Source organism: Perognathus longimembris, chromosome 6 (assembly GCF_023159225.1).
Source record: "Perognathus longimembris pacificus isolate PPM17 chromosome 6, ASM2315922v1, whole genome shotgun sequence".
In the NCBI taxonomy this organism is placed as follows: domain Eukaryota; kingdom Metazoa; phylum Chordata; class Mammalia; order Rodentia; family Heteromyidae; genus Perognathus; species Perognathus longimembris.
Genome location: NC_063166.1, coordinates 15,941,701 through 15,954,221, shown reverse-complemented (window position 1 = coordinate 15,954,221; position 12,521 = coordinate 15,941,701). Strand labels below are relative to the sequence as shown.

General features: G+C 39.1%; 1 protein-coding gene across 1 annotated transcript; it reads right to left on the bottom strand.

Annotated features, from left to right (window-relative positions):
- Nucleotides 1-1,743: 1,743 nt before the first annotated feature.
- LOC125352234 (olfactory receptor 2B11-like) lies at nucleotides 1,744-2,682 on the bottom strand. The gene has a single exon (XM_048347358.1). The coding sequence runs from the start codon at nucleotides 2,680-2,682 to the stop codon at nucleotides 1,744-1,746; it is 939 nt and encodes a 312-aa protein (XP_048203315.1).
- Between the last annotated feature and the right edge of the window lie 9,839 nt (nucleotides 2,683-12,521).

Here is a 12,521-nt window from a genome sequence, read left to right as displayed (position 1 = left end):
CTTGACTAGACTGTGAACTCAGCAGAGCATGGCACCTCTAGCCTGTTTTGCTCCACTAAGAGTTGCTTGCCTGAGGGAGGCGGCCTCCTTGGCATAGGTAGCTATGGAATGCAGCTCCGTTTTGGGCTGGGAATTAGTTTCCTCTGTGACGGGACCGTTTAGCTGTCCCCGGAACTGTTTGTTCCTCCTTCTGTTGTTTCCGTGCCCCTGGTAGCTGCTCGCAGCTTTTGCTTTAAGTTTAGAAGTTCCGGCGGGCAGGGCGGGGCTTCTCTGGCTAGGCCCCGGACTCGCCTCCCACCAGGGCAGGGGGCGTTCTTCTGGGCGGAGCTGGTTCTCACTGATTCCGCCCCTCCTGCCCTTTTCAAAGATGGCTTTTTTGACCTCGCTTTCCCCAGGCCCGCTTCAGTTTCAGTCTGGTCTGACCCTATGCCAGTGGCAAAGATGGCGCTTTGCTCTGGCGGTGGGGACAGGGATGCCTTCCAGAAGCTGGACTGTGGGCACAAGCGAAAATAATTTTTTTTTTTTTTTTTGCGGGGTACTCACGCGGTCTCTGCGATGTCAGGTCCTCCGTGCTCGGCTGCCGTCTGGAGTATTTCTCGCTTTAGCTGCGTGGAGTGCTGGGGGCTGTGCCCGGCACTGTGCCGGAGCCGGCGTTGGCGCCGCGGCGGGACGCCGCCTGGAGCTCAAAACTGTGTTTTCAGACCAGCAAAGTCGATTTTTCCTTCCTGTAGAGAATCCCTGTACTGTTAGAAGTTACTTTGGCTGTCTTTCTCGGAGAAACAGTTTCTATGAGGTGAGAATACTACGATATCAGAGGGAGCTCTGCAGGGCACAGCCGCTCCTCCGCCGTCTTCCAGAATCCCCCTGCAGCTAATTTTAGCATAAGGTTTTGAGTTAGTGGTATTAGCTCCAAATAAAAATATGGACATAACATCATTAATGATACAGATTTGTATTCACACTTTGTATCAGTAAAAAGGTTGTCATATTTATGTAATCAGATAATGTATTATTTCACAAATACATTTTTTGTTTCCCATGATGATTACTGAAGGTTGAGAAGACACTCTAATCCAGTTCATGCACAAAAATGCTTCCTGGTTTTGCTTAATTATCAATATTACTTCTTTCAATTCAGAAAACTCATTGTACTTAGAAGGATAATTAAGACATGTAACTATACTTCCTGTCTCTATGCTGTTCAATATTTCAACACTAACTTCTCTAGTTAAAAATATAAAATTACTTCTCTTGTATTGTTAAACAAGATTTAAAATGATCCTTTGAAACAGCAATAATGTCTACATAAACAGCTTGATAAACTCATGATTCTTCTATAACACAGAATGCTTCACCCTGAATGCAATGAAGCTGTGCTCCCTGCTTAGACATGGACAAATGATGCATAATATAATATGTCTAAGCTGACACTGATAAAGAATCCGTTGATGCTATTTGCTCATGCTTGAAATATTGAGTTAATGTTATAATTTAACTTTTTATTTAATACAATATTTCAATTAAGATTAAAATAATATTGTTTGTTTTGAGTACTCATATCAGTGCAGGTTATTTGAGTATAATCTTTGCCTTATATAAGAAGAGAAAAAAGGAAGAAAGAAGACACATAGATACCGTGCAAGAAGAACATATAACACCAGTTTAGATGATAAGACAAGCACTAGTTACTAGGAAGCCCATATTCCTACTAAAATAGTTTAATAAGTTGATAAATATCAAGCATTACTTGGAACTGAAGATGCTCCTCACCAGGCTGCCCAATGCCCCCTTGACATCCTTATTCCTCAGGGTATAGATGAAGGGGTTTAGGGTAGGAGTCACCACTCCATAGAAGAGAGCCATGAACTTGGGCTGGTCCCTTGTGATGGAGGAGGGGGGCTGAAGGTACATGCTAATTCCTGGGCCATAAAATAAGAAAACGACAATGAGATGAGAGGAACATGTTCCAAAGGCCTTTTTCCTTCCTTCAGAAGAATTAATCTTCAATATAGCACGTCCAATACATGTGTAGGAAGCCAGAATTAAGCACAGAGGTACAGCTAATATAAAAATGCATATCACAGAGAGTGCAAGCTCATTGGCTTCCTTTTCACCACAAGCGGTCTTGATGAGAACTGGAATCTCGCACAACAAGTGATCCAGTTGATTGATGCCACACAATGGCAACTGTAGTGTAACAGTGGCCTCTGACCCAGCATATATAATGCCACACAGCCACACAGTGGACACTAGTAAGATGCAGAGGCGCTGGTTCATGATGAGGGTGTAGTGCAGAGGTCTGCAGATGGCCACATAGCGGTCAAAAGACATAAGAGCCAAGAGCAGGCATTCTGTGGCAGCCATGAAATGAAAAACATAAAGCTGAACCGCACACCCCATGTAGCTGATGGTCTTCTTAGAGCTCCCCAGGTTGAACAGCATCTGAGGGACAATGCTGGTGGTGTAACACATGTCCAAAAAAGAGAGGTTGGTGAGGAAGAAGTACATGGGGCTGTGGAGCCGGGGGTCTAACCTGGACACCAGGATGATGGCGATGTTTCCCATCATGGCCAAAGGGTATGTGATCAGAAGAACAATGAATAGAGGAAGTTCTATCCAAGGTCGGTCAGCAAAGCCTAGTAGAATGAATTCTTTGGGGTGACTCTCATTGATCACTGTCATTCTCTTCGGTTAATTTCACCTATAAAAGAAGGATAGAGTTATGGCAAAATGAGAAAATATAATTGGGCATTGGGCACGTATGTAAGATGAGATGCAGCCAGGCACTGGTGCCACACGCTTATAACACTGACTTCTCAGGAGGCTGAAATCTGAGTTGTGGATTAAATCCAGCCCAGGCAGGAAAATCTGTGGGACTCTTATTTCCAATTCACCGGCAAAAGCCAGAGTGGCTCAAGAGGTAGAGTGCTAGACTTGAGCCAAAAAGCTAGGAGACAGCACTCAAGCCTTGAATTCAAGCCCCAGCACACACACACACACACACACACACACGAAGAAATGCAATAGTTAACAGGATATATATATATATATATATACACATACATATATATGCACACACACATACATATGAATACACACATATGATTTTGTAATACGAGACTGAATTTACCTTCAACTCATTACAAGTTAAAAATCAGTTACCTGCTATTAAAAGTAATTATTTTGAAGCTGTTTCAGTTTCTGTATAACAATAATGCAGGTTTTAATTTAAATTATTCTTTTAGTGGTGAGATATCATCCATGAAACACACAATCTTCCATTAGCTGGTTAATGTTTAAATAGGAACATGAATATAGAAGCCAAGTGACAAAATTCTGAATGAATTTACTAACCAGTTAATGGTGAAGAGTGTCAGATTACATTCGTATAGGTACAAGGCACAGTTTCGGTGTTCTTTATTTCATTAAATCCTCAAAGCCATCCTGTGGTTCTCTCAATGGTACTAACTTAAGCTAGGAATCTATAAAGATATAAATGCTATTCTAGGAGTGTACATCAACAATTAGAATGTAATAATCAATTCAACCAATCCTTAATTGTTCCTTTGTGCCAAACACATCAATATTTTGGCCTCCCTTAAGTCATTGAGAATACACACCAAACACTGTAACATAGGAAAATGTATTTCCCATACCTTAGGATATTGCAATCTATTCATACCAATAGTCTGCTAATAACTTACAGAGGACTAAATATTGAAAAGTAACCAATGCCTTCAATGAATTAAGGAGACAGTGACAGCACAATTTCAAAATCTGAAGATTCTATTTGAAGATATTTGTATTCCAGTGGTGTTTTCTGAAAGAGTGTGGGCTGATACTATTCAAGATATTATTGTAACATAGCATTAGTTTAATCTAAGTTCTTTCCATGGTGACTATTATAAGTCACAGAGTAAGTATGCTAAGAGTTGAGTTGTTAAAAGTAATATTTTATTTATTTATTTATTACCATTCCTGGGGCTTGGACTCAGGACCTGAGCACTGTCCCTGGCTTCTTTTGCTCAAGGTTAGCACTCTGCCACTTGAGCCACAGTGCCACTTCTGGCCATTTTCTGTATATGTGGTGCTGGGGAATTGAACCCATGGCTTCACATATACAAGGCAAGCACTCTTGCCAGTAGGCCATAACCCCAGCCCCAAAATAATATTGTATAAATTTCCATGACATACGTTCTAAAGTTGTTCTGCTGAAGACAATTACTGTTTCTTCATGTAGCATTATTATATTCATATTTTATCTTTTTTATATAAGGGCCTACTCTTCAGTTCTTTTAGCTGGTGGCTTTGGGGTTTGAACTCATAGTTTTGTGTTTGCTAAGCAAGCACTGTATTGCTTAAGGTGTGTTTCTAGCCCTTTTGCCCTTATTTTTGAGTAGTGTCTCACTTTTTGTGTTGGCCATCCTGGGTTACAATTCTTCCACTTATGTTTCTGCACTAGCTGGGTTGACAGGTGCATACTACCAGGCCAGGTTTTTATGTTAAGATGGCATCTTACAAACCTTTGTGTTCAGACTGGCTTGGAACTGTGATTCTTGGATCTCAGCCTCCCACTTGGTGGAGATGACATAGATCACTGTGCCAAGCCATTGTTTGACTTGGGGGCTTATTACTTCTTTACTCTAGCTGGCTTTGAACCATGAGCATCTCATTCTCGGCCTGTTGAGTAGCTAAGATTGCTGCATACCTCCGTTTTCAAAAAGAGTAATTTTTGTTTTAAGCTTCCTGAAATCCTTATGTAATTTTTAATAACTCCATGGCACTGATTCTTCCTGTATATTCTCACCTATTTTATTTAATTTGTATAAGTTGAAAATTTGTGTATACTTTTCAGCATATTAAGTGTAGTGTAACCTGTGAAGGGGTCCTCATTCTATGATCTTTTTATTTCTCTAGGTATTTCCCTAGAGACACTATAGCTAGTGTGCCCAATCAATGTGAGTTATAGCAAAGAATGCTATCTATAGACCTCTTTAAAAATTATTGTAAAGGTGATGTACAGAAGGGTTACGGTTACATGAATCATGTAATGAGTACATTTCCTTTTGAATGGTGTCACGTCCTCCCTCAATCTTTCCCCATTTTCCCCTCCAGACTTCCCTTTTCCCCAAGCTATATAGTTCATTTTCAACATAGTGTCTAGTGGGTTTCACTGCTGAATTGGTTCACCCTTTGTCCCACTGTTTCTGTGCTTTCCCTCCCCCTTCCCAAATCAGATCTTATATACAAGACAAAGGGTACAGAAATAAAAAACAGCAACAAAAGGGAATAAATCAAAGGAAAAAGGAAAGAAAAGAAAAGAGAATCACAAACAGTACAGTAAAAAAAACTTTTTACTTCCATTTCTTGGAGTTCATTTTGATAAGCATCATTTTACATGATCATATGCACAAAGCCATTGAGCCCTTGCAATCTTCTTTAAGACTATCTTTCTTTGTTCTCACTGTGTGGATGTTTAGATTGGTTAATTAATTACGTCCAGGTGTAATTATTTGTCTATTACTATCCATTGGGTTTACTTGTAGATTTAGAGCTCTCTTTTTTTGTACTTCTTTTTTTTAGTTCTTGGGTTCCATCTTCTATTAATCTACTTCCTATGATTTTACATTCATATTTATCACAAAGGAATCTACTGAACTATGAATATTTAAATCCCTATAATAAATTACTGGACTCTATTCCTGTTAAAATCTTCAGGGGGGATAACAATGTTCGATAAGAAGCATACTCACCTTCCATATGTAACTGTAAATGCTCTATACATCACCCTGACAAAAAATTAAATAAAAAAATCTTAAATTATTTTCACTTATAGTGTATATTAGTCACATTTTAATTTTCATCATGTATTTATTTCACATTTACAACACATTTTAGTTTTATAGAGAGTAAAATATCACAAGAAAAATGTTATTTTTATCTGACATGAAAAAACTCTGCTTTAAACATATGCAGGTCACCATTAAATATTTTGATTTAAGAATTTTATTGTTAAATTGTTATTATATAGGTGATATACAGAGGGGTTACAGTTACATAAGTCAGGTAGTAAGGCACCCATAAAATTCTTACCACCTACTGAAAAAGATTTGTAAGCCAGGTGACAATGGCCTCATACTTATAATCTTAGCTACTCAGTAGGCTGAGGATCACAGTTTGAAGCCATGTAGGTAGAAAAGTCTAGTAGACTCTATCTCTAATTGTCCAGCAGTGCATCAAACTGGAGGCATGGCTCAACTGGTAGAACACCAACCACAAGCAAAGAGCAAGAGTGTTAAGTATTAATCATTTAGTGCTGTTTTAATAGGCTGGAAGATAAATTAAGTACTAAGAGACCTAGTTGGTCCTAGAGCCACTAAATTAGGTATCCCACAAAGTAAGGGAATGGTTTTTTGGGATGGGGTTCTCTTATTAGTTGAGCACATATCTAAGATGTGGGAGATGTTGTGTTACAAACTCAGAACCACAAAGTCTTTCTAAAATAAAATGTTTAAGGCCTTTCATATATGCATTTGGTGTCATTGTTTATATATGTTCCAGCATTCCCTGAGAATGCATGGCCCATCAAAACCAGAGTCTATACTTACCTTACTTAGATAAAAATCCTTTGATAAAAATGGAATTGCAAAGGAATAAACTTGAAAAATTTGAAACTTGCAGAGAGAAATGGAGAAATGGTGGTCCAATGGTGCATATTTAAGAATGACCCTTAGAACTTGTGGTGTTCAGAAGATACAGGGTGCTGAAAGATAAAAAGTCTATGTTCGAAAAGCAATACAGAGTATGTCTTATGGGCATTCTATTTGTATGCTTTTCTTGTAAGCTCTTGGGCAATGTTTTCACAGAAGCCATTCATCCTTGTCCCAGCTGAGTCATCAGAGCAAGTTCCTTGGAACAGTATTCTCGAAGGAAACGCTTCTTATGCATAATTAGATATCTGGCAATGTGAGTTTTAGAGTAAGTCCCTGTTAAAAGTGATCTAATTAAACACATTTGATTTCCTAATATACTTGATTTTACTTTTAAATCGTAAAATAAATAATAAACAATAAACCATAGCAACAAATAAATAATTAAAATGCAATAAGACCAGAGCTAGTTTAATAAAGGATTTTTTTGGAATTTAATGAGCCTATTTGCATATACTAGTTACACTAGAGGAGTCCATCACAATATTTCCATGCATATATATATATATATATATGTGTGTGTGTGTGTATATGTGAAGCACTTCTACCACATTCACCTTCCTTAACTGTGTACACCGTCTCACTTCCCGCTGGTAGACGTCCAAACATAACTTGTTGTTGAATTATTTTCATTCTTTTATTGGTTTGTTTCACATATTTTTTCCCATATTTTAATTAATTATTTGCTTTTGTTCTTGTAAAGGTGATGTACAGAGAGGTTGCAATTATGTAAGTCAGGTACTGAGCACATTTCTTTTTGAACAGTGTCACCTCGTCCCTCATTTTCTCCCAGTGTTTCCCTCCCATTCCCCCTCACAAGTTGAATAGCTCATTTTCAACCTAGTGTCCAGTGAGTATTAATGCTGCATTTGTTCACCCTATGGCCACCTTTAAAAAAAATTTTTTTTTTTTTTGATAGAGAAAGCCTCTCTGTTCAGAAAGGCTGCCATTTTTTTTTTTGCCAGTCTTGGGCCTAGGACTCAGGGCCTGAGCACTGTCCCTGGCTTCCTTTTGCTCAAGGCTAGCACTCTGCCACTTGAGCCACAGCGCCACTTCTGGCCGTTTTCTGTATATGTGCCTCATGTATACGAGGCAAGCTCTCTTGCCACTAGGCCATATCCCCAGCCCCAAGGCTGCCATTTTTTTTTTTTCTTTTTTAAACAGCAGGTTTCTCCTTCCCCTAATAAAAATCAGTTTTGCTTTCACTGAGGGAAACTTTTTGTTCTCTTCCAGAATTTAAATTCCATGCACAGCTCACTAGTTTCAAAAAGGCATTTGCTTTTTGGAGCTTTTCAAAGGTACTTTAAACTGATAGGACGTCAGAAAGACCATGGAGCAAGCCGTGAGTTCCAGCATGAAACTACTAGCATGAAACTATTTTTTTTTTCTTTGAAAACCCACATGCGCAAAGATTCCTCTTTTCTAATTTTGGCACGGAAGAGTGCGTATTCACCATCACACGAAGAGCTTGAGCACACACTTGGCTCCGCTGATTCTGCCTCTCCCAGTCTTGTCGCCTAAGCTCTTCTGGCCCTCTTTCGCATGCTTAAACAAAATGAAGTGTCAGGGTTTCCTGAGAGATGCTTTCAGAAGACAGTGCTGAGAGAGGGGGGCACAAAGAACACCCGATTCTAAAATCATGGGAACCTAAAAAGAGCAAGAGCTCTGTAGTGCTTTGTGAGCTGGGGTGTTGGGGGGAAGCCTGGGGCTGGGCCCCTAAGTCCTAAGCATCTGCTCTACCACTGAGTCTCAATCCCAGCCCCTGGTGTTTCTTTGACAGACTGGTTTCATGTCGCCAACCCAAGCAGGGCTCTGCTGGTGGGTTTTTTTTTTTTTTTTTTGCAGAGCCTGAAATGTGCACGGAGAAATCTACCTAAGAGCACCAGGGCCTTTGGGCAGACACTGGTCCCTGGAAGGAGGATTTACCACTGGGCCTCTGAACGAACAGGTTTCGGATAGTGGCTCTGCTCCGACCAAGGAAGAGTTTTCTTGGGGGGGGGGGTGTACCTTTCTGCATGGACACAGGTACTCACCTGGACTTGGGAGGGGGCAGGGGAAGGGAGAACGTCTCCATCCCTCTCCTGTCCTTGGAAACTCGAAGGCAAAGGAGGCTGATTTGCTCATGTCGGCCCCCACTCTGCTGTCGCCACCGGGGTGCAGTCGATGCCAGGTCGAGGCGTTGGAGAGGTCCGCCGGGCCATTCCCTGTCCTTCTCCCTATGGCCACCCTTTTTGTGCCCCCCTTTACCCTCCCAAAGACAGATAAACTTACAAACAATTCAAAAGGTAAAGAAAACAAAAACAAAGAAAAACCCCTCTTCTTCCTGTTTCTTGGAGTTCATTTAGATAAATATTATTTTTTATGATCAAATGAGCATAGCTATTGAGCTTTTGTGATCCTCTCCTAACAATATCCTCCTTAGGTAGTATTTTTTTCCTTAGCATCAATTCGTTGTACCAGGGACTTTGATTTGGACATGCCCATACATGTGTACAATGCACCTTGATCAGACTCACTACTGTCCTTCTCTTTCCAAACCAAATCTTTCAAGCTTTATTTTTCTATTTTTTCATAGATGTATATAAAGTATTTTGATGATGCTCAATCTCCTTTACCCTCTTGATTCACTTTCACCCTTCCTAGTACTACCCATACCCTAGCAGGATGGTTCACATTCCAACCATTCATTTTTAAAGGGTATAATAATTATTAAATAATTATAATAAACATTAAATAATTATAATAAATAATATTTAAAGGGTATATTAATTATACAAAGGAGTTACAGCATGATATTTCACACATGCTTTTACTATATTAATCAAATTAACTACATCAGTTGTTCTCATTATCCCCTCTGCCTCCTCATTACTCAGCACCTTTCAGCTTTATCTTCCTACATAGATGCAATGGATTTCAACATTATTCACTCTTTCTCTCTCTCGTTTCTCATGCATCTCTCCAAACAGTCAATCACAGTCATATAAGTATGTGTATCTTTTCATAAATGAAACTCCCCCAAATCCAACAATTCAGTCAATAAATGGAGAAATTAACTAGGCAAACAATTCTCGAGAAGAAATACAAATGGTTGGTAAATACACGAAAAAATATATCCTTGGCCACATAAGGTATACAAAGCAAAATGGCACTGAGATTTCATCACACATTAGAAAGAGTGCTGAATAGCAAGGACACAAATAAATGCTGGCGAGGATGTGAAGACAAAGAAACCCCTTATACACTGTGGTTAGGAATGTAAACCAGTACAACCATGATAGAAGGCTGTTTGGAGATCCCTCTGCTAAATGAAACGAACTCCATGTTATGGAAACAAGTGGTATATTATTGTTGTAATTATTTTCAACATGCCATGTGAAACAGTACCCATTTCTTTTCTTCTCTCTTATTCCCTTCCTGTGGTTTTACCCCTGCTATCACTGCAACTGATCTTAGTACTCTGGATACGGTATATACGTGTATTGGAACCAGGAAAGGGAAAGGGAATACCAAAATTGAGAGGCAAAGGATAAAAAGAGAAACCATTCCAAAAGCAATACTTACAAAACCATTTGGTGTAAACAACTGTACAACTCATGGTGGGGAGAGGGAGAAGGGAAGGGGGGAGGCAGGGGAAAAATGAGGGAGGAGGTAACAAGTTGAACAAGAAATGGACTTGCTGCCTTACATATGAAACCCCTCTGTACTTCACGTTGACAATAAAGAAAAAATCCCTAAAAGTAAAACTATCCTATCATCCAGTGATATCACTCTTAACAATTTATTCAAAAAATTACAAGTCAGGATAAAATAAAGTCATCTACCAACTCATGTTCATTCACTGCAATACTGTTCACAATAGCCCAGTCATGGAAATAACCCAGATTTTTTTTTTTTAACAATCAATGAATGTATCAAGAATGATTTCATTCCTGTTAGCATGCCTTAATTGTACAGAGGTTCCATTGTAATATTTCCATAGATATATCAACTATACTTTGAACAAGTTTTCCCCTTCTATTTATATTCCGTTACTTTCCTCCTTCCTACCCCCACTTTTTAAACAGAATTCAGTGTGTCTCTCTCTCTATTTCTTGTATATTTATGTTACATCATATAATTACATTTATATAATTTACTATATTTATTATATATTGAGAGTGACAACAGAAAGAAAATAGAAGAAAAGAGGAAAACACAGAGAGAATGATAGAATCCACTCAAAAATGCTAAAGTTCTGAACTTTGGGTTATAAAAGAAAACATTGAACTCTAACATAGAGTGCTCAGCAAAACGATACAGAAAGGAGAGAATCTGTACCAGCAGGGCTGGAAGCAAAAGACAGGCCCCTAAAGGAAAGTTTCTAGTAGACCTATAGAGGTGCATCATCAAGCACTCAACATATTCAGTATGGGAGATCAACATACTACATGACACACAGATGCATGAGAAATCTGGTCTCCTTTAAAAAGTATATAGATCCAAGCCCCAAAGGCTTTCCCACTCAGCTGCCTAAGCTAATGGCTTTGCTTAAGTGTCATTCAGAAGCTACTGGGGTGTAATGAGGAATGCTAACAGAAGTTAAACTGTAATGCCAAAGCCTAAAATTACCAAAAAGTTAGTCACAGATCTGTTTGAGGACTCCTGCACTAGTAGTAGAGATGAAATTGCAACATAAATTGTACTTTCATAAGTGTTAAGTCCAAAAAAATTGTGAAGCACAAAGATTGCATACAATCCCTTGCCTTGCCCAGTGATTGCACACTTGTCTTCACTGCCTTGTACACTTGCAGAGAGAAAGAGAGAATAGTGGGCCACAGCCACTGTTTGGGAATTCAGTGCCCAGGATAAACCAACACAGGCAGAGACATCTAACTAGGGGCATCTTTTGCTCACGGACCAGGAACTGATGCAGGGCAGCCTCTGCTGTCCTTGTACCATCCACTTGTAGGTCAAGGCTGTCCTGAATTCAACATACCAGAGACCCCAGGCCATGGCTCAGCCCTTTTAAAGTCTGCCTCACTGTAACTTCTTAAAATTCAGAGAGGCAAACACTCTCTTTTGGTCATATAGGAAGAGGTATTGATTGTGGTGTTTCTGTTTTTCTACATTTTTTATAGTGATGGTTGTAGTTTACTGCTTTGCTATTTTCCTTTTTTCTTTCATTTTCCTCATTTTTCTTCCACCCCTCTCCCCATCCCCCAATTGTACAATTAATTTCCAACATACTGTCTTCTATGGCTCTCCCATTGGTTCACTCTTTGTCCTTTGTTTCACCATTTTGATGTTCCCCTTTCTTTCCCTAATATATATATATATATTTGGTATATATATATATATATATATTTGGTATATATATATATATATATATATATATATATATATACCAAAATAAAGTACAGTGACAACAGGAGCTAAACCATAGGTAAGAAAAAATGAAAGAAAAATAATTTTACATATGGTAGGTGAACTTTTAGCCAGAGAAATGAGGAGAAAGAGAAAAAAAAAAGTAGAGCCAGAAACTGAAAGTTCATGCCTATAATCCTAGTTACTCAGCCTGGGTAGAAAAGTCTGTGAGATTCTTATATCCAATTAGCTACTACAAAAATCAAAGAGGTGCTTGGCTCAAAGTGGTAGAGCACTAGCCTTGAGCAAAAGGGCTCACAGACAGAACTCAGGCCCTTAGTTCAAGCCCTATGATGGACACACACACACACACACACACACACACACACACACACACAGAGGAGAGAGACTAATGAAGGAGGAACTGCGACTATGCTAATTTGCAGGTGATCTATTTAAAGGATC

Bases quoted from the DNA above. Each gene is read 5' to 3' on its own strand.
- LOC125352234 (XM_048347358.1), bottom strand. From the start codon at position 2,682: ATGACAGTGATCAATGAGAGTCACCCCAAAGAATTCATTCTACTAGGC.